At 43.6% G+C, this 18,285-nt stretch overlaps 2 protein-coding genes and 1 long non-coding RNA gene across 5 annotated transcripts in view; 1 reads left to right on the top strand and 2 right to left on the bottom strand.

The window, feature by feature from the left end:
* Nucleotides 1-351: 351 nt before the first annotated feature.
* Nucleotides 352-1,147, bottom strand: LOC310685703 (translationally-controlled tumor protein homolog). The gene has a single exon (XM_083458522.1). The coding sequence runs from the start codon at nucleotides 1,089-1,091 to the stop codon at nucleotides 573-575; it is 519 nt and encodes a 172-aa protein (XP_083314648.1). The 5' UTR covers nucleotides 1,092-1,147; the 3' UTR covers nucleotides 352-572.
* A 3,164-nt stretch (nucleotides 1,148-4,311) lies between these two features.
* On the bottom strand, nucleotides 4,312-8,081 carry LOC310685737. Of its 2 annotated transcripts, XR_014515455.1 has the most exons (3): nucleotides 7,966-8,081; nucleotides 5,822-5,922; nucleotides 4,312-4,440 (listed from the first exon to the last, which is right to left on the bottom strand). It is a non-coding gene; the product is annotated as an uncharacterized lncRNA (long non-coding RNA). The 2 variants fall into 2 exon arrangements; XR_014515454.1 differs by having other exon boundaries at nucleotides 4,312-5,922.
* Nucleotides 8,082-8,300: 219 nt separating this feature from the next.
* The window catches only part of CHIC2 (cysteine rich hydrophobic domain 2), a 30,882-nt gene continuing 20,897 nt past the window's right edge, over nucleotides 8,301-18,285 (top strand). The window contains exon 1 of one of the 2 annotated variants that reach the window (XM_083458400.1): nucleotides 8,301-8,804. In XM_083458400.1, the coding sequence (XP_083314526.1) occupies nucleotides 8,686-8,804 (119 nt within the window). In that variant the 5' untranslated portion in view covers nucleotides 8,301-8,685. The remainder of the gene's footprint in view (nucleotides 8,805-18,285) is intronic. The other variant, XR_014515379.1, reaches the window with a different exon arrangement.

The raw sequence follows: 18,285 nt of genomic DNA, 5'->3' as shown, positions 1-18,285 counted from the left end.
AGCCAAAGCCCGCTTGGCATCTGCTCTGCCTGCATCAGCTGCTGGGCGGCTGAGGGGGAGGCGGTGGGTGGGCGCGAGCCCCAGGCCTCCTTTTCGGGTGGTGCCTACAGGCACCTGAGCCACTGTGTCACTCCGAGGAGAGATCCATGGCTCGGGAGCACTACAGGCCCCCCAGGGTAAGTGCCACCCATATTGTGAGTGGCCTCCCAGTGCCCCCCCCACCCGCAGCCCCCTAGCTATGCTAGTGAGGGGCAGGGGGTGGCTACTTCCCAAATCAATAAAAATCAATACAGAGGTACCTCAGGTTAAGAACTTAATTCGTTCTGGAGGTCCATTCTCCCCCCCCCCCCGGGTTTAAATGAGTTTTTTTTTTTTATTTTAGACAGCCTACATGACAAGTTTTTAAAAACCAATGCCTCCACTCCAATTAATTCAGGGTCAAAATAAATCAAATTATGCTCAAGATGGCATCAGTCCAGTTTTCAAACAAGGCTGAGTCATGATGTTTTGTTGATGAATAAAGAACAGCAGCCAATTATGATGATAGATGATCCAGAAGGGTTGGTCCCTTGTTAGCATTTCTCCATTTCTAATCCATCCTTAAAGAAAATCATATAAGGAGTGATACCATCCTCATGGAAATCCAGCCACGCCACCATTCCACCTGGATTCATGTTCTCGCCTACAGAAAAATGGTAATTTTTTAAGTTTGCAAGGATATGTTTGACTTGTTCAGCTGCTCCAGTCATAAACGGCTTCACTCTCTCTGGCTTTGCTTCCTCAAGTCTTGTTTCGATTGCTTTCATGTAGTCCTTGATGTACTTCTTGTAGGACTCTTTAGTGAAGCTTGTTTCCTGAAGGTGGTGGTTCATTACAATGTCAACACCGGTGACAACAGTAGCCTCTGCCCCTTCACCATCTGGACCTTCAGCCAATGCATTTCCACCAATTAAAGCATCATCTATTTCACCTTCTTCCCTGCTCACCATCTTCCCTTCCACTTCCAGGCAGAGTCCGCTGGCCACTTCTTCGACCTTGTAGATGTCCGAGAACATCTCGTCTTGCCTGATGCAGTCCCGGTAGATGATCATGGCTGAGGCATCGTCGGGTGGTGGTGGGTCTAGCAGGCGGGCGGGCAGGAGGCCTCGGGGAGCGGAGCGGCTGGGCAGCGACTCCTAACGAGAGCAAGGAGCGAGGCGGAGAAAAAGCTGGAGGTCCATTCTTAACCTGAAACTGTTCTTAACCTGAGGTACCACTTTAGCTAATGGGGCCTCCCGCTGCTGCCGCACCGCCGCCGCACAATTTCTGTTCTCATCCTGAAGCAAAGTTCTTAACCCGAGGTACTATTTCTGGGTTAGCGGAGTCTGTAAGCTGAAGCATCTGTAACCCGAGGTACCACTGTACAAATCTGAGGTTCTGCCCCCTCTGACAAAAGCCTGCCCTCCTTAACAAAAATCCTGGCTACTCCCAAGTCAGCAGCTGCATCCACCCACCCATGGGGACAGAGCTTGCTCTTCCATGAGGCAATGGGAGCCAGAGAGATAAGGTGTGCTGTTTGGTGAGACATTTTGTGGCAGCAGATTGCCTTTCCAGCAAGGGAAGTAAGCTAGGACCCTGATCCAGATCTGCTGCCCCTCTCATCCTGCCACTGACGCAGTCTCCTCCTCTTGGCTCATTATAGCGCTGGCCCTGTTGACTTGGTAGCTCCAGGAATTAACGCCCCATTAAGAAAGGGAGTGGTTCCAATTACCTTCTGAAGCTAGTAGTGGAGCAGTTGCTCCTTAAAATGGCCGCCATGGACCCACACCATCTCAGATATACTCAGACATACTCAAGTGAGTGGTGGCTGTCCAATTCTGGACTCACTTGGATGAGGCAGATGATGTAAAAACAAATCATTGTGGTTATGGCAGAGAAACAACCTCATGGGTGTGAGGAGATTTCACCCCTCCCATATCCAAGAATCTCCTGAGGAGTCTGCTGATTCTGCAGAGAGGAGGAGGCGTGTTCTGCTCTCTACTTATTCTGCTCCAGCACCACATCAAAGAGTCAGTCAGTCAGTCAGTCAGTCAGTCAGTCAGTCAGTGTGTCGGGGAGAGAGAGAGAGACTGAGTGTGAGAGATTGTGTGTTTAGATAAGGTTGCTGCTAAGAGCAGCTGCAGACACTCAGTGCGGTTCAGCATTCATTTATGCTTAGACCTATTTAGCTCTGTATATAGTTGTATTATAGTTGTAGTTATAGAATAAAGAAGATATTCTACAGAGCTGCTCTCCGAGTTGTTTATATACTCTGCTAGACTCTGCTGTACTCTGCTGTGCGACGACTGTCTTCTTGTGGGAGTGAATCCGGTGCTCAAAACTCTAAGCTGTGAGTCCACAGCACTTTGACCTGTTCTTGTGCAGAAGGCGGTCTCTGGAAGTGCTACCCAGCTCGCCTAGCCCAGTCGGGGCTGAAGTGGATGAGTCCAGTTAGTGGCACTGGCTCAAGGGCGATGCTGACAGGGTGACCTCCATTGGAGGAGGGCAGGAGAGTGTGACCCTGTCAATTCCCATTGGCTGTGGTATCTTTCTGGGCTCACTCTGTCAGCTGGGAGAACAGTCATATTGTGGTTTCCCTCACAGGGCTCTTTTCAGAAGGTGGTGCTAGGGGGCTTCTATTTGGCCCCTTGCTGAGGTACTGAAAAGTTCCATCATGTCCCTTATGTGCAAACACATCCTGTCAAGCGCCACCCCCTTGTGTGGATGGGAAACACTGAGACAGGGTTCAGCTGAAAGCACTTGTGCGAATGCACATGGAAAAATGAGATCTGCACAACTCATGTACACATTAGCGTGTGCACAGCTGTTTGAATGTGCACCTCCCATGTTCCTATTTAAAGGGGAACATTCCCCCAAATTACAATGTCTTCACAATGGGTACGTGTGGTTTTACTGTGTGATTGTAATTATGACTTATATAAGCTACCTTGAATGATACAAAAGCACAAAAAGGTAGGGTGATTCCCCTCACCCTTGAAAATAAGGATGGGGAAATTGTTTGTGTCCAATTGTGCCATACGTCAGGTTGAGCAATAATTTAAAATGCCTTTGGGTATGTGTAGAACAGTGGTCAGCAACCTTTTCCAGCCGTGGGCCAGTCCACGGTCCCTCAGACCATGTGGTGGGCCGGACTATATTTTTTTTGGGGGGGGGAATGAATGAATTCCTATGCCCCACAAATAACCCAGAGATGCATTTTAAATAAAAGCACACATTCTACTCATGTAAAAACACCCTGATTCCCGGACCATCCATGGGCCGGATTGAGAAGGCGATTGGGCCGCATCCGGCCCCCAAGCCTTAGGTTGCCTACCCCTGGTGTAGAACATCCATCTGAATAGCCACACAGTGAATCCCCATTTCAAAATGAGGATTGAAAAAGCTTATCTTCTCCCACCCTCCTCTTTATGGAAATTAAGCCCCATTATCCCGTAAGGATAAATCCCAAGTCCTACATTATCACTCAGGGTGCGGCTAGGTGATAATAGGGAGAAAGGGTTGTCTGTCCTCCTTTAGGTGGAAAAGTGTGTTACTTTGCTTACTTCAAAAGGTGGTTGTTCTTCAAAAGTCTTGCTGCATCTGGGGGGCACCTCTTCATCATTCTGTTAGCAGTGGAGGGTGAATGTAGCTCTGCAACACAAAGCTCTGCCTGTCCTCAGCCAGCTCCCCACTGTTTCTTACTTAAACTCAATCCAAGGGGTTTGAGGGGGCACCTTCCTCCTGCTTAGTTTCAGTGTTGCCCTTGTAGACCTCAGCAAAGGAGAGGATGTCTCCACTTACGGTTGGTCTCCCAATGGGCACCAGCCAACACTGCTGTTGTGTAGGACCTTGGACTCTACCTCCAAGTCCTGCCCTGGTAGCACCAGTGGGTTTCATAACCTATTCAGTCCAGAGGGCTGAATACAGAGGGCAAGTCTAATTTATAAAATTTATAAAATGAGTGACACACACTGCTGAAAAGACACACACTGCTGAAGCAGTTGGGATTTACTTTCTCTTAGAGTGGGAGTGCCATATTTAATAAATGTAAAAAACAACAACTATTCAAACTATTAGGAAGAACCCAAAACCAGCACTGTTATCAATTTCTGAAGGAGAAAATGAAGACCTTGCACAAAGAAGTTGCTGATTTACTTGTTGGTAGTAATTAAAGAAAGATTTTCATTCCATTCCACTTTTTTGTATCTCAAGTTATGGAGACTAGTATGAAATGTAGGCATTCCGGAGAACCTGGTATTGAAAATTTCAAGAGGCTAAAGGACAATAAAAAGCAGTAGCGTTTGAAGGAAATTTATTGTTTTGTGAAAAGGACAGGAAAAGGAACAACTGGACACATCTGGATTTATATGGATCGCTATGGCAAAATGCAAGACTGTATGCCGGTGGTATATTGCTTACTAGCTGAAAAGAAAAAAAGACCCAATTCATTTATATCACATTTGTTTGGGCTTTGTGCATGTAATTTGGATGTACTGTATGTTGAAGTTAAATTATGGAACATTGGCTTGAAAATTAATAAAGTATATTTTAAAACAAATCTATAAAAAAGCTAATTTCCATATGTGTAGAATAATTTTATTTGCTGCCTCTAGAAAGAAGGTGTTCATTAGTGAACCAAAATGGCTTAGATGAAAAGACTGCAGGTATGTTTGTATTTCCAAACATTAACAGACAATTAAGAAAGCCCATGAAAAAATAATAGATGGGAATGTTTTGACAGTTTTGAAACTAGCTGTCTTTTGTTATTTTCTCTTGATCAAAATTTGCCACAATAATTAATGGAAAAGATGTTAGGATATTATAACTTATCATACTGATTTGACAGGCAAATTCATTGGGGGAATGCATAGTTCTGGGCTTTTCCAGCTGACAGGAGCTATGTATGCTAAAATGAACATACTTTTTCTTTTATTTTTTAAGAAAAGGCATTCAGTACATTGACATGTGCTACATCAGTACAGTTTCCTTTGAACTATTTAGGCAGCCTTTGTTACTTAGAGGCAAATATTTTTTTTTTAGATGCAGGAAAAACAGGACATCTGGGGGGGACCTAGCAGCTGCTGAGGTGAAAAAAAGATGCCCCCACAGTCCTATTCCACGCACAGAATCCAACGACACTGCTGATGGGACAGCTTTCTCCAATGCACTTGGGGGCAGCAGTCTAGTTTGGCAAGGAAAGGGAAGGTTGTATACTATACACAATGTTATCGTCCAATACCAGTGCCGGTAGAAAAATAAGTGCTGGTACTTACCATGAAGTTGTTACAGTAATTGTCTTAGTTTTTAACAAAAAAGGTGTGCTGGTACTGTGTACCCCTGAGTACCCCCTGAAAAAAGCACCTTGCTGCCTCATTTACCACCCGAAGTAGCTGCCTGTTTATCTCAACTTTGACCATCCAAACGTTGCCAAGCTAAAACTCCCATTACCCCCTGACCATGCTTGCTAGTGTTGATCAGATGAGTTGTAGTTCAGCAACATCTGGAGGGCCAAAGGTTCCTCACACTTGCTCTCCCTAATGGTAGGGCTGGCCTTGCAGGTGAGGTAGAAAATCAGTGCAGAGAAGGGAAAGGGAACGCACACATTCCTCCCCAGTCTTGATCTACATTTGGGGGAGTGTGTGTGGGCTCCTGCAGCTGCTTTTGCGTAATAAACAACAACAGTGGCCAGCTGTAAGCAGGCACATCAAAGCATGCACTTAACATAACATGTAGTAAATGAATTATAATTATAATCATTTCAGGCAAACCTCACTGTCAGGAAAACCAGTTTCCTCAGCCTCACTTGTATAAACACAAGTTTAGGTATCTGTGCTTCTTTAATTTTCCGCTGCCACCAGTTTACTCAGAATCCTTTCAAAACCTCCTCATAGCTAGTACAGTAGGCTATGGTGTGAGATGGACACCAGGAAGAATTTAAATAAGATTGTTGGTTTATTAAAGGGATACTATTTTTACAAGGAAAGGTGCTACAATTCCCCTCCTGAAGATTTATTAGTTAGTGTTAGAGATGGAATTTTATTTTTTATTTTTAAAAGATTTTTAAATTGAGTATTACAATTTAATCAGCATAATCCATTAACATAAGTCACGTAAGAAAATAAGCATACATCCCTTTTCCCCCCACCCCTCCCCCCACCCATAGACTTCCCTCAGTGTTAGAGATGGAATTGTAGACGGGCACCCTTATACTGGTGTTCTCTATTTAACCAACTATAAATGCCTAATATTTCTGGAGTGATGATCACAAACAAAGAAGGCAAGATTACAGTTGTCTTATATTAGGAGGAAAGTATAAAACAAATGACCACACACATTCCTTGTTTTAATGAAGGATTGAGAGAAAGAGAAAAGTCTATGAAATGCTCAAAAGCATCCAAGAGTTTTTCTTGGCAGAGCAGAATGCGGAACACAAGAAGATCCTTAAGTCCGGCATGTTACAAATTCTTTCTGGATTAAGGGATTCTACCCTCAATAATGAGTTGTATCATGTGGTCCTTCAGAGTAGCATCCAGCTGCACCCATCCATGGTTTTAGCAGTCATTAAGCTAGAAGGCCTGATTCTTTATAATGCTTTTATAATTATGGTTTGGAGGAGGGGCTATTTATCCCTTGCTTTCTCGCTCTGTCCCTCCCCAATTCATTGTAAATAATGTATTTCCTATTGGTATTAATCATATGATATTTGCAAACAAAAGGCCATAGAGGAAAAACTGATCAGGAAATCCAAACCGCTGAAATAAAAAGGAGACTTTTTGTTTGTTTAAATGTTTTTGGACTGCACTATCATATAAAACAACACAAGGAGTGTTGATTGGGAGTGAAAACACCACTTTATGTTTTCACTCTGCTTCCATATATGTTCACTCAAAAGTAAGTTCTACTGCATTCAGCTGGTCTTACTCCCAGGAAGTAAGCACCCACCTTGGCAGTCCCATTTTTTCTCTGTAGTATGCTGTTGTGTGACCCCCAGGTGCAAGTAGATAAATAGGGACCGCTTACTAGCGGGAAGGTAAAACGGCGTTCCGTGTGCTGCGCTGGCTTGCCAGATGCAGCTTGTCACGCTGGCCACATGACCCGGAAGTGTCTGTGGACAGCACTGGCTCCCGGCCTATAGAGTGAGATGAGCGCACAACCCTAGAGTCTGTCAAGACTGGCCCGTACAGGCAGGGTACCTTTACCTTTATGCTGTTGTGTGACTTGCTCTCCAACGAGTGTACATAGCATTGTAGCTGTGCAACCTGATTCTATGCACCTTTGCTTAGAAGCGAGCCCCAGTGTCAAATGTGGTTTTCTCTCCACCAAGTATGGTTTAGATAGCAGCCTTAAATGCCGTTTGACGTTTAGTCCCATCCAGCTCAATGTTACTTGCTTCTGGACAAACCTGGTTAGGGAGCTGGGATTGTAGTGTAAGGTTGCAAACCTAAACTAGTTAGCTGCTCGAAGTAAATCTTACTGACAGCAACTACATCTACCGCCATACTACCCATAACATGCCCGATCTTAAACTGACGTATTTTTCTGTATATAAGATGAGCCCATGTATAAGACAAGCCCTATTTTTTGGAACTCAAAATTAAGAAACCAATATTAGAGTTGTTGAGCTTTTTTCTTGGGGGAGGGGAGGGTTAGCAAAAGATGTTGAGCTTTTCTCTCTTTCTTTCTTTCTTTCTCTGTATGCCAAGTTAGGGATCCTCTCCAAATGCATGTGTTTGATAGGGCGCGTGGAAGGACATGTATTTAAGCTCTGGGGGACCAAGCACAGAGAGATCTACAAATTCATGTGTGCACATGTGACAAATTCCAGAGGGGCCATCCTGTTAGGCTGCAATAGATTGTCATTGATTGTTTTGAAGTCACTTCAGCAAGAGACTGGGGAGGGGGGAATCGCCCCCCAACCTCTTATTTTCCCAGAACAAAAGTGGCTACCCACCACATGGTCTTCCAGCTGCAAGGCTAAGACTTGAACTTGCCACTCAGCTCAGGCATATGTTTCATTTGTTGACCAATGAGAAGTTTCAACGAGTCCCCTGGGCCTCCTTTCCCCCTGGCACCCAAGGCTTCGTAGCCGAGGCCGACCACGCTAAACAAGCCGACCGATCCGGCTTCAGGCGATGCCTCTTCCCCTCCCAAGATGGCACCCGGGAGGCCGACTTCCTCCTTCCAGCCAGCAGCTACCAGCCGCGCGGCCGCCGTTGGCCGCACCTCTATTCAAACAGCAGCGTGAGCGCGGCGCGTGCGCTTCGGGGGCCTCCGCGGCGGCCTCGCCGTCTCAGGCCGGCGTGCGCTCGCTCCCTCGCTCTCGCGCGTGCTCCTGCGAGATCGCCGCGCGGCGAGGAAAGGGGCGGGGCTTGGCGCCCTCGGCTTCCCAGTCAGTGGCTGCCGCGGCGCCGGGGAGCGGATGTTGTTATTGTTGTTGTTCCTGTCCGTCTCTCTCTTCCCCCTCCCCGGGACCATGACGGGCGCTTCCTCCCGGCGGCCCTGAGAGGGAAAAGCTTCGGTGGCCGCTTCGCTTGGAGCTTCGGAGGAGGAGGCGGCGGCGGCCCAAGAAGCGGCTGCTGCTCTTGGCTCTCTCTCTCTCCTTCTCTCATTCCCGGCCTCTTCTGCTTCTTCTTCTTCCTCTTCCTCGCGGCCCGGCCTGGCCCGGCCATGGCGGACTTCGACGAGATCTACGAAGAAGAGGAGGACGAGGAGCGGGCCTTGGAGGAGCAGCTGCTCAAGCACTCGCCGGACCCGGTGGTGGTGCGCGGCTCCGGCCATGTCACTGTGTAAGGAAGGGAGGAAGCAGGGAGACGTGGGAGCGAGGTGGGCGAAGAGGGATGGAGGGCGGCGAGAAGAGGAAACGAGGAGCTGCTTCGGCAGGGCCCAACTGGCCCCTTCCTGTCGAGACACCTCTGACCTTCCGCGGGGGATTTCTGCAGTCCAGTTTCGTTGCAACCCTTCCGCCTTCAAAGCCTGCTGAAAGTACACATCCCGCTTAGGGTTGCAGCAACTCTTTGTGTGTTTTTTATATATATGAGACAGACAGGCCTGAATTCGAATATATATGTGTGTGTGTGTGTGTGTGTGTGTGTGTATATATATATATATATGCTGCTATGCCGTCTCTGCAAGCTTTTGCAGCAGCCCTGTAGGATAGGCCTGTTTTCTCCGTGTTGCAAATGGGGTGGGGTCTGAAGCTGGTTGGTTTTTTAGGGCCCTTAGATAAGCCGAGGTAAGATTCGAATTCAGGCCTGTCTGTCTCACATTTCCTTAGCTGCTGTGCTACCACAGTGTAGTGGCGTGCATATATGTATATAGTTTTGTTCTTGCTTTAGCTTTGTGAGGTAGGTCATCATGAAGGAAGGAAGGATGAACTGAGAGGTAAAGGAATTGTGCTTCTGCAATCCACTCAGTGGATCCAGATGTGAAGCAGGACTGGTTTTGCTCCTCATCAGAATAGTTTTGGTGTATTGTCCAAGGTCATGATAAAGTAATGTAAAGTGTTATAGTACTTCTGAACAATATCCTTAGAATAAGGGTTTTCAGCTGTCTTGCTCTTTCCTCTACTCACCTTTCAGAGGTTTGTGTTTATTATCCAGGCTCTTTTCTCTTCACATTGTTAAAAACCCAAATAGCTCAGTTGGTTAGAGTGTGGTGCTGATAATGCCAAGGTTGCAGGTTTGGTCCCACAGCTGCATAGTCCTGCATTACAGGGGGTTGGATCCTCAGGGTCCCTTCCAACTGCATGATTCTATGATCCAGTGTGCTCCATCTAGGATTTGCTAGGAGCTCCAGCTCTTCCTGTGCCCCTCCCCCATGTATTTAGATGCATAGAGTAGATAAATGAGATTGATTCAACCCATCATTTAAAATTTGGTCCATATTCTTATATTCATTTGTTTATATACTTTCAGCCCTGTTCATCAAGCTGTGTGAATGTCAGGCAGCTTTAAGCTTTCCAACCTATTCATGCTTTTTGCTCTTCTGTCTCTCTGGACCTAGAAGTACAGCTGGCAGGTCAGGTGCTCTGTTGTGGAATAGTCTGTTATGAAGAATTATGTATGTCTAGGGAAGTTTAATGTCATTTTGTGCTTGTCACAAGTTTGGACATAGACTTCCCTATTTTGGGAGATCCCAAAACGTCTGTGCATACTCACAGATGTAATTGTATCCCCTAGTGCTAAGGGATGTGATCTCAGGTCCATTATTGCTATGCTTGTATGTAGAGCATACTCCACTTTTTACTAGCATTCCATACAAACACAATTCGTCATTGGGTCAATAGGGAAACTAAGCTAATGAGATTCATTATGACTAATAGCAGAATGTAAAGTACTAAACCAAATAATTATGACATGTCAGGAAGTAGAACACTTGGGATTTGGATAAGTGTGTGTTTTTATACATGACCAGCTGTGCTATAGATGAATGTAAGTTGTTAATGCTTCTATTAGTCATAGTCTCAACCTACACGTATAATAACATGTTTCAGCTTTCTGCCAAGTAGTTATGATGTGAAAAACTCCCCTTAAAATACAGCAGTTAAAAAAAATGACAGGCATGTCTAGAGCACTATGAGTGCATTTATAGTACAGTATATGATCTGGGTCACTTACTTTGCTGTTTTCTAAACTAGATCTCATTTCATATTATAAGGGTTGCAAATTCTATAGCTATCTGTGAATGAGCCCCATTGAGCTCAGTGAAGTTTACTTCTGACGAAACAAGTTTAGGATTACACTGAGTATGCAGTCCTGTGTTCCTGACATGGAGTATTTCCAGGATGTTGAGGGATATAGCCAGTAGTACAAACAAGTAATGCTACTTGAAATGGATTGATTTAAATCACCTTGAGAATGATTAATTTAAATTAATTATTTAAATGAAGTTTCCCATGCTGTCATTCCTGAATGTGTGTGTATACTAGTTGGTTGGTTAATGATGATCAAAATACTTTCATCATGCAGCCCACATACATTTATACTACAGATTTTTCTTTTCAGCTATGGTTGGTGGTGGGTAGAATTGCAAAACTTAATGGCTTTCTGTTTGCCTCTCTGTATGTATTCAGGGACATTAATGTATGTATTGATATCTCTCTGAGAGTTTCTATCCTAACGATTAAATGGATAACAACTAAAAATCAAATTGAAAAGCAAAATGAAGACAGAACAGTGAAAAGGAAACAATCAATAAAAACAAGTAGGAATCTTTAATAAGTCAGGTAGAATACCTGCTGAAGTGAAAATGTATTAAGGTCAAGAAGGACACCAGAGCCACCAAGAAGGCTCACTCATGCATCTCTGTCAAACAAGTGTATCATAGATGGAGGCAGGCTGTGCAAAAGGGGCCTCTTTCCTTTGATCTCAAAAGATTGGCAGTGCCAAACAAAATTAAAAAGGTTATTTAGGTATCCTGGTCCTAAACCATTCAGGGTTTCTAATGTAATGACCAGCATTTTGAATTGATCCTGATATGAATTGGTAGGCAGTGCCTCTGGAGGAGCAAAAGGAACCAATTGCTTTAGAGTCAGAATCCTTGCTACAGTTTTTGTATCAACAGAAGTTTCCAGATGCTCTTCAAAGGCAGTCCCATGTAAAGTGCATCAACAGTAGTCCAGTTATGCGATAACTAAGGCATGTTTTATCATGTGTCTCTAGACTGGTGCACCAGTTGCACCTGTTTCATATGTTCATCTGCCATCTCAACTTCCAGTATCAAGGCTAGGCCAAGGCGGTCTCCCTAACTGTAGACCTGATAGCATAACCTCCATGCAAAACAAGCTGAACTGTCGCTCCTTGATCTGTGTTTTGTGTTGTCTGGATTAAGCTTCAATTTGTCAATCCACATCCAGTCCTTCACTGATCTTAGACACTGGTTTAGAACCTTTACAGTTTCCCTAGGGTAAGAAGGAAAGGAGCAGGCAAATTGAATATCATCAAAATATTCATGGCATCAAACTTCTGATGTCTGGATTATCTTCCCTCATGACAGTCTTCTGGTTTGGTTGGAGAACCTGAGAAACTGAACACACAGTAGAATTTGGGTAGTTATTGAGAAATTCAAGATCACCAAGCTTAAGTGGATGATTGTGGTGAGATACCGGATACCTGAATACTATCTCTTTTAAAAGCTTGTCAGTTCTTTGGTTCAAGAGGAATATGGCCTATTTTATATTTATAATATCTGACCTCAGATGTCAGATTCCCCCCCTCATGCCAGTTTATTGCTCTTACGTAAACATTTTTTTCTTTTTTAATGCCTATTAAAAGGATATTTGTTTCAGTTTGAAATGTGTATGTTTTAACACATTGGCATTAAATTTAGATTTCATAGTAAACCAGTTACTGTTAGAGAGACTTTCTACAGTGAAAATTAAATTAATCAATTATCCATCATGTTGCTATTAATCCTATTATTTATCACTTCTATACCATGTTTAATTAAGTGAGATAGTGTGCTCACCCTAACAACTTTTAATGTTATGATTCACATTGTACAGAGGAGGAATTGAGGTTGCCCAATGAATTAAAGGCTAGAATAGCCCTTGAAGTTAGACCTCCTGGATTTATTGCATTCCATTGGCCCTGCTAGCTAGTACTGGTCTAGATACCCTAAAAAGACTGTCTAGTGGTTTGAGAATTATTTCTCAAACCTATCTAGTCCAGTATCCTGTTTTTTCAGTGTCTGAGCAGATGCTTGGGGGAAGCCAAGCAGGATTTGAGCACAAGAGCCTTCTCTCTTCTTGTGAGTTCCAGCAGCTGGTTATTCAGAAGCATTGCTTCTTCCACCTGTGGAGGCAGAGCCTAGCTGTCATGGCTAATAGCCAGTGATAGCTCTCTCCTCCATGAAATTGTCTAATCCTCTTTTAATAGAATTCTAGTCAGAAGTATAGTCCACTTCGGGGTCATCTGTCTAATTAAAGGTCTTTTTGATCATTATAGGCCTATTCCATAGTTTGCAGTTGAGGTCACGTGTAGGCACATTTGCTTACAGCAGCCTTTGCCAACTTGGTGACCTCCAGATTTTTGGACTACAACTCTCATCAGCTCTAACCAACATGGCCATTCTAGCTGGAGCTGATGGGAATTGTAGTTCAAAGCAGCTAGAGAATATCAGGTTAGTGAAGGCTGGTTTACAGACTAAGCTTATGCTTGCCATTTGGATTTGCTTTAGGGAAGTTGTGTAGTGTGGTATGATAGTGCTAGGTTAGCAGTATCTATGGCTATATCAGTTCAGTGATCAAATATATGTCTGCAAATTTACCTTCAAGGATTTGCATAGCTTAGTGTCTATTTGTGTCCGCATAACTGAACTGATATAATAGCAAAGTGAAGAATGCTGATCACTTGATTTTAATTGTTCTTTATATCTTTGGTTTGCATTTTATGGTCCTACTGTACATTGCCTTGAAACTTCTGCATGACAGATTGTATATCAAAATCTTAATGATAAGTAATAGCAACCTAAATAAATATACTCCTTTGTCTTTTTTTTTTTTAAAAAAATCTCTACCATAAAATGACAAAGACACGTTAAATGTTAATATTAACATTTATGTAGTCTCAGGACTGTGCTTGGCCGCCTTTAAAACATAGAAATGATCTGATCCCTAGCAGAGAGTTTACAAAGTGCATTGAGAACAAAATAATAAACAAGCCATTGCTGTATTGTTGAATTTCTTTAAGGTGGCTTGTTTTGGAGGTTGCTGTTGTTACAGAATATAGCTTTTGTCTCAGGAGGGATTCTGGCCTTCGGGAATATCTTCCTGCATGATCTACACCAGCGGATAATACACCATCAGAGTATCTTCTGGAGCTGTACTGCTGATTCTGTTTTAGCTTCCGTATACGGTGCCCAATAATCTGCATGCCTAGGAGACCTAGTATAAAAATGCACTGTTTTAGGAAATTCCAGAGAAGTAACTATGCTAGTCTCTTCCTGATTACAGCAAACATGCACAAAGGTCTTTTAGCACTGAAAACTTGGAGGGGGAACACTGTACAGTGGGTTAACCTTGGGTTAAGTACTTAATTCGTTCTGGAGGTCCGTTCTTAACCTGAAACCTGAAACTTTAGTTAATGGGGCCTCCCACTGCTTCATCTTGAAGCAAAGTTCTTAACCCGAGGTATTATTTCTGGGTTAGCGGAGTCTGTAACCTGAAGCGTATGTAACCCGAGGTACCACTGTATTCCCTTGAGGATAATCTGTCAGCTGCATGCTGCTAGTAGGCAGTGCTTCCCATTTCCTCTCTCTGCTTCTGCCACACCTTCTATGCTGTTGCACGGCCTGGAAAACGTGTGTCCTGGGTTTTGCACTGGGACATGTTGCAGGGTATGGTGGCACCATTCACATAACACAAACTACCACAGAGGTATCATGGCTTGGTTTTTGAAAAACAGGGTGTTTGCAGTATTTAGCTGATTCGGAACCACTGGCTTAGTGGATTGTGGGGTGTGGGGCAGATGACTCTTCTCAGATGTCCAAAGAGGTAGCTTGCAGAGAGCTTTTGAAATTCGGCCAGGAGATGCAGATTGTACATGCCTGGCCTAAAGTATTAGCAGATTGTGGCATAGAAGTTTCATAGACGAGAGCCTCCTACATCAGATGAATGGAGTCCTCAAGTTGCCAGAGAGATTTTTTTCATGAAATTTATACACTGCTTGATTGTAAAACAACAACAACCTCAAAGCGCTTTACAAAAAGATATGTGGATTTAGAGGACCATTTAATGGACATTTGACCCCACTGTTCAAAGTGACTGTTCAAAACAGCAGTAATAGCAATAACCCAAACCTGCTAATTTAACAGCTATAGTGGAAGGGGAAAGCTTGATCAGTAAGCAGAACACTTTTTTCCCAGCACAGGTGTGCAAATAGCATAGGCAAGCTAAGAAGATTGTGTTATTTCCTCTGATGTTCACTTCATCGATGATGTGGACTCTAATCCACAAAAGTTTATGCCACAAGAAAATCTGTTAGCTTTCAACAATACACTACTCTTTGTTTTTCCTAGCCATTCCAATAGAGCAATTTTATTAGATTAGAAAATGGTTAATTAAGGTATGGAATGTTGCTCAGTTGACCTAATTGACAAACATAATAAGTGTTAGGTAATTATACAATTTAAAAGGAATAACTAGCATATTTTATTTTAAATCAGGCTGAATGCTTGTGCAAAACATGCATTTAATATTTATATAACATTCATTTACAGCCTGAATTTTTATGTTTATTGTATCATAACTTTGAATCTGTTTAATATTTCTATACTTAGGACAGGATAGTTTTCTCTTTTAGAGCATATGTCTTTCATATAAAATAAAGATTTTGTAACAACACTTTAATGTGGAGGAAAGAGCAGGACTTGGCCAGTGGGTCAGCTCCTTATCTCTTTCCCTTCTCTGCAGGTGAACTTTGAAAGGTTGATGGGACCAACTGCCTGTCATTTACCTCATGTCACAATGACATCAGGTAACCCGTTTCCCTTTGCCTCATGGTTTGAAATCTTTGGAAGCATTGATGATTAGCTGGTTGCTGATACCTCAAAGCGCTACCATGGGGCTTGCTGTAGACTGATCAGCACTGACAGAAACCCCCACCCCCATCTGCACTAATAATTTCCTTCCAAAGCATCAATATTTTATAATATAGTACACGCTTTGACTTAGTTTTAGATCACAGTTCTTTTCAGACATGAGTTTACCGAACACATCTGTCATATCATTTAAAACACTGGTAACTCGCAGTATCATGCATTGTTTCAGGATATATAGTTAATTCCAGTGTTAAATCAGCATTGAGACTTGGCTCTTCTATCAACTTGTCTAAAATTGAGTATGTTTCAACACTGTTTTCCAACAGACTTTTGTTTGTAGGACCACTTCCACAAGACATTCAGTGAAAATTGCAACATGGATAAGTTTGTAACATGAATAAGCTTCAACAGAAGTATAGTGGCCAGATCAAGGGAAGTAATAGTACCACTTTTTTCTGCCTTAGTTAGACCCTGCCCTGGAGTACTGTGCCCATTTCTGGGCACCACAATTTAAGAAGGATATTGACAGGCTGGAATATGTGCAGAGGAAGTCGACCAAAACGATCACGGGTCTAGAAAACAAGGCTTATGAGCAATGGTTGAGGAAGTTGTGTAAGTTAAGCCTGGAAAAGTGGAGTCTGAGAGGAGATAGGATAACCATCTTCAAATATCTCAAGGGTTGTCACATGGAAGATGGCGCAAGCTTGTTTTCTCCTCCAGAGGGTAAGACCTAAACCAATGACTTCAAGATACAAGGAAGGAGATTCCGACTAAACATCAGAAGGAGCCTTCTGACAGAGCTGTTTGACTGTGGAAGGGAAGGTGGTAGAATATCCTTCCTTGGAGGTTTTTAAGCAGAGGTTGGATCTGTCATGGATACTTTTGTTGAAATTCCTGCATTGCATGGGGTTGATGGCCCTTGGAGTTCCTTCCAACTACTGCAGTTGTATGATCTGGGATGCTGTCTTTGGGCAGCAGGACCCCTTTGTGCCTGCCAAGGGCTTCCCACCCCTCCCAATTTTAATTGCTTGTTGGGTGGCATGCTTTCTTTTTTTGCTGGTATTCTGTTTGAGGGTGGGGTGGGATAGTTGTTTTGCCTTTTTGTCAAGAGATTAGCTTGCATAGGTATTGCTGCTAACAGCTGTATTGTCGGAAGCAGGCATTATAGTTCATTTACCTGACTTTCTTCCCAACACTATCATGCTTGAAATCTTTCTGGAGGAATGTCTTCTGAAGAGACTCAACTTGGTTCCAGTGATCACATGAACGCTATTTATGAGGACTGGTGTTGGCTCAGGAGCCAAATACAGATGGTTTTTCAATACAGAATTCCTTTTGTTAATCTTAGAGGGTTTGCAAGGGTAACCTCCATGGGACTCTTCCAGGCTACATCACCTCTGTCCAGGCAACAGCTTTCAACAGCCTTGTTCCATGCTTTCCTCAAGGGCTTTTGCCTGGCTGGAATGTTTCCTTGAATTGTGCTCATATTTCTTGCTTGCTCAGATGGAAGATAGAGAAAAGTGTGTGGAGTTTGGGTATAGAAACCTCTTATTTTTGTGAAGGTGGAGTATAGCTTGCCGTACAAAGGTAAAAGTCACACCTGTTCCTTCAATCACCACAGACATATGACTTTCACCTCTGCTTTGAAAAAACCTGAAATTTTATTTCTACTAGAAGTGATTCTAGGGTGGTTCAGCGCATAGCCCGCCGGGCGCACAAGGCTTGTGGACACCTGCGCGAAGCACGGGGCGCCCTCCGGAGGGCTTCCCGTGCTTCGGGCTGCAGGCTGCTGCCCGCAAGCCTTGCGAGCCTGGCGGCAACTCCTACCGGGCGCGCAAGACTTGCGGATAGCTTCCTGAAGCCTGGAGAGCAAGAGGGGTCGGTGCGCACCGACGCCTCTCGCTCTCCAGGCTTCAGCGAAAGCCTGCATTTGCCCCATAGGACGCACACACATTTCCCCTTCATTTTTGGAGAGGGAAAAGTGCGTCCTGTAGGGCAAAAAATACGGTATGTAACTTTTAGAAGACATCTGAAGGCAGCCCTGTATCGGAAAGTTTTAAATGTTTGATATTTTACTATGTTTTACATATGCTGTAAGCTGCCCAACGTGGCTGGGGAAACCCAGCCAGATGGGCGGAGTATAAATAATAAAATTATATTGTTGTTGTTGTTGTTGTTGTTCTGGACCCATACCCTTATTTTTCTGCCTCAAGGCATGAATAATTCACATGAGGCAATAACTATGAATTCTTCAAATGGTGGTAATATAGCACTTGTGAGTACTGAGTGATAATAGCTATTAAGGTTTCACCTTGACAGGTTTGTTGTTGAAATGGCAGCACATATAGAAGTGTGGACCTCTCAGTCATGCATCCTTGATTTTCCTTCAAAGGGAACTTTGTGTTGATCCTCTAAGCTGCTGCGGTAGAGAATAAATGTTTTTAAAATAGGGCAGCCTCAGATGCGACACTAGTGGGGTAGCATGTATTGTGTGCTGTCACTGCCCTCAGTTGTAGCATTTTTTTAAGTTGCTGGATAAATGCAACTTGTCTATGCAAGAGAGCTTTGGAATGCTGGACATAATAGAAAAGACCTTGGAGTGAAAAGGAAGGGTACTTTGTGTATGTGAGTGAGCATTCTGCAAGCATAGATACTTCTTGGCTGCTGGCAAATGTGCCTCTTTCTACAAATTGAAATTTGTTAAAGTATGAGAACAGGAAACTTGCTTCT

Source organism: Podarcis tiliguerta, assembly GCF_965153285.1.
Source record: "Podarcis tiliguerta genome assembly, chromosome: 9".
NCBI lineage: Eukaryota > Metazoa > Chordata > Lepidosauria > Squamata > Lacertidae > Podarcis > Podarcis tiliguerta.
The sequence above is the reverse complement of the archived record's forward strand: the minus strand, read 5'-3'. Positions and strand labels throughout refer to the sequence as shown.

Coding starts and splice junctions, on each gene's coding strand:
- LOC310685703 (XM_083458522.1), bottom strand. CDS start 1,091: ATGATCATCTACCGGGACTGCATCAGGCAAGACGAGATGTTCTCGGAC.